Genomic DNA, 3,275 nt, shown 5'->3' with positions numbered 1-3,275 from the left:
CGGTGCTGATGCGTAACGTGGCCATGATGGACAGGTGGCGCTGTCCTACCTGGTGAAGCGCTTCGGTGGCTGGGACGCGCGTGCAGATTGGTGGGACGTCCTGTCGGGCGGAGAGAAGCAGCGTATCGCCATGGCGCGCCTCTTCTACCACAGGCCTCTCTTCGCCGTTCTCGACGAGTGCACCAGGTTCGCCACGCCCCTGCGTCGCTGCAACGCACGCGCTGAGCCGATCGGGCTTTTGGCTGACCTTCACCACCATAATCTTCTTTTTCTGCTGCCACTACCACAGTGCGGTGAGCGTCGACATAGAAGCGGCGATGTACGAGTACTGCAAGGAGATCGGCTGCACGCTCTTCACCATCTCGCACCGCAAGACGCTCTGGCGCTTCCACGAGTACGTCCTCCGCTTCGACGGCAAGGGCGGCTACGAGTTCTTCCACCTCGACTCCAGCTACGAGGGACTCTGAGAGTCGCGCTTGGGCTTGTTACATTGTTGTCATGGTTGACATTCTTGGCGTGCCTCAGCTCTAGTAGGTATACCCAACTACAGCTATACCCAAGTCACGTGTTGCAACATTCTGTGTCACGTGTTGTCTCATGGGGGATCTCTGCTACGCGTAGTTATGCTACTTCTTCTATCTTTTTACAATCCCAACTCGAACCAAACCACATCGGTTGAGGATGACGAGAGGGTTCATGCTCACCTTCTACTTGGCTTGGCTTGTCGTGGTACTCGGGTGCTTCTCGGGTGTGGCGCGAGCCCAGCTGGCTGGGGTGGAGATCACCTTCACCAACCAGACCTTTAGCCAGAACGGCACCAACCTGGTGGCCCAGTTCGGCTTTACCCAGGACTATGCCTCCGAGGCCGTCAACTGCACCTTCACCTTCCCCGGCGCGCTCACCTTCCAGAGCATAAATCAGTACTACACCCTCAGAGGGTCCAACTTGGCCGGTCTCTCCTTCCCCAGCGACATCAACGTACGCCAACCCAAGTATTATTTGGGTGTTATTTTAAACAGATATACATCAGGCATATAAGGTAATAAGGCATATCTGGATATGTTGTACTTTCTCCACCATAACAAATATGTATTATTATTATAGCAGGCGCAACCACTGAGCTCAGGCAAGCTGCATGTGCGCAACGAAGGCGCTGTCTCCACTGGTACGGAGCTGACCTACTACGTGTGGCTGCACGAACAAGGCAAGGACCTGGGCCAGGCCTTCTCCTTCGGCCTGGCGTGCGCCGCCGACGGCCAGTCGGCCAGCTTCTCCCTCGACAACCTTGTGATCGTGGACAACACCCGGCCGGCCGAATCCGCGTCGCCTTCTCCTAATTCCTCGCCGCAGCCTGGCTCTTCCAAGTCCCCTTCGCCCAGTCCTTCGGGAGGCCACGACGACGTGTCATCGGGGGCGCGCCTGGCGCCGCTGGCCGCGCTCGTGCTTGCTGCGTGAGCAGACGCCAATAAGAAAAAAGAGAGAAACAAAAAGAAATGTGAATAAATAATACTTCTTCTCGCCCTTGCCGCAGAGTAAAAGAATAAAATACAAAATGAAGAAGGTGAAGAGTACCTCCAAGTTCCTGTTTTCGGGGTGGAGGGCCAAGCGGGCGGTGGACAAGGTCGAGCCCCTCCTTCCCTCCTCCGCGGTCGGCACCGCCATCTTCTCTGGTGCCGCTCCTGCCCTCCTTCGCCCCCCCCCCCAAGTTTCTCTTGTCGGGGTCCTCACCTTTCGCGTCCTTGGTGCGGTGGCACATACGTGTGCGGCGATGGACGGACTTAGGTCTGAGCGAGGATGGAGAGAGCAGCAGAGAGGGCTCCACGCGCAGTGTTCAGACGTCGTGGGACAAACCGAAGCAGTGGAAGGGCCGCCGCTGCCCGGTGTGGCTGAACTTGGTCAGCATCGCTGCGGGCATCGGGGGGCTCATCATCGCGCTCCTCGTCCTCTTCCTCTACTGGCGACCCGATGGGTGGCGAGACGACGGCAACGACTCCCTCAAGCTCACCCTCATCGCCACCGTTGGCGCCGGTACGCACACGCACACGCACCACCGCACACGCACACGCACCTCACAAATGCGAACAGGAGCTGTCTTGGCGCTGTCGTGCACGCTGATGGTGGGCTGCTGCTACTGCCTGGTGTGCCACGGCGAGTTCTGGCAGCGAAGGAAGTGGAAGCGGTATCTCGACCACGAGGAGCAGGAGATGCACTCCATGGGCCAGATCGCGGACAAGTACCAGCGCGCCAAGGACGACAAGAAGGCCCGCCACGACGCCTACCGCACCCGCGCCTACGAACTCATGCGCAGCGACAAGTGAACCGCAAAAGAACCATTTTTTTCAACCATTTATTATGTGATTTTTGATATTTAATGTACATTTTACCATATAAAAACAGATCAACTACATTTTACTTTCTTGGCGTATGTCTGTTTTTATCAACTAAAAAAGGGGGCGGTTGGTGGAGGGAAGGTTGCGTCGCATGTAGTTGGTCCTTCAGTGGTATCGCTCCTTCCTGGTCGAGGTGGTGGTTTAGTCCGATCCTCGGCAGGTGGGTTGATGTGGTTTCGATGATCTGCGCTCGTCCGTCGCTGGTGTGGTCCCTCAAGTCCTCCACCCTCGCCGGCCGCCGGTTGCCCAGCAGTCGGCGGCGAGTAGAGGACCATCGGCACACAGCCGATCGTCGTTGCTGACGTCAGCCGTGTGCGAGAGACGCGGCCGGGCCTTCGATCGCCGCTTTCGGTGGGACGGTGCCACCTTGGGCGGTGGTCGAGCTGGCTCGGCTGGGGGACGGAGCTGGCAGCGCAAGGAGCGGCTGAAGGCTGGGGTCGATTGGTGGGATAAGTTTCGGTCGAAGTGCCTCGCGTGGACGTCGAGGGCGACGAGTGGTGGTGTCTCATGGTCGACCGGTCTGCCGGCAGCGAGCCCCGCCTCGGATGGCGGGACCCACCACCGACAGATGGCTCCGGTCTCCCACCTAGGCTGAACCTCGTCGCAGTTGGTTGAAGGGTAAGATTATCGCTTTCTTTGTTGGAGAAGGTGGTTATCGTGTATCAGGATTGATAGTTGTGGTAGTGATTGATGAGTTGATCATTCAGTAGTTGCAGAGTTGTAGTCTTTCGAAGTAACATGCTGACGTGTGCGGTCGGCTGACGAAGAGTCGGCTCGCTTGGGCTTCCCTCCACCGGCGCCCGAACTGGAAGATGGCCTCTCGCCCACCTTGAAGCTGCGCTCTCGCCCCCCGGCTCCCATTATGGTTCGTCTCACCCCCCCCCT

General features: G+C 58.2%; 2 protein-coding genes and 1 pseudogene across 2 annotated transcripts; all 3 read left to right on the top strand.

Moving 5' to 3' along the window:
* Positions 1-34: 34 nt before the first annotated feature.
* Positions 35-467, top strand: ACA1_016030 (annotated as a pseudogene).
* A 214-nt stretch (positions 468-681) lies between these two features.
* Positions 682-1,455, top strand: ACA1_016020 (uncharacterized protein; the record flags this gene model as incomplete). The annotated part of the gene is made up of 2 exons (XM_004337910.1): positions 682-978; positions 1,108-1,455. The coding sequence occupies 2 exons, from the start codon at positions 682-684 to the stop codon at positions 1,453-1,455; spliced, it is 645 nt and encodes a 214-aa protein (XP_004337958.1).
* Positions 1,456-1,552: 97 nt separating this feature from the next.
* Positions 1,553-2,318, top strand: ACA1_016010 (uncharacterized protein; the record flags this gene model as incomplete). Its single annotated transcript, XM_004337909.1, has 3 exons — positions 1,553-1,670; positions 1,783-2,028; positions 2,086-2,318. The coding sequence occupies 3 exons, from the start codon at positions 1,553-1,555 to the stop codon at positions 2,316-2,318; spliced, it is 597 nt and encodes a 198-aa protein (XP_004337957.1).
* Between the last annotated feature and the right edge of the window lie 957 nt (positions 2,319-3,275).

Source organism: Acanthamoeba castellanii (genome assembly GCF_000313135.1).
Source record: "Acanthamoeba castellanii str. Neff unplaced genomic scaffold scf7180000083800, whole genome shotgun sequence".
NCBI classification, from domain to species: domain Eukaryota; phylum Discosea; order Longamoebia; family Acanthamoebidae; genus Acanthamoeba; species Acanthamoeba castellanii.
Note: the sequence above shows the minus strand (reverse complement) of the source record. Positions and strands in the feature narration are given on the sequence as shown.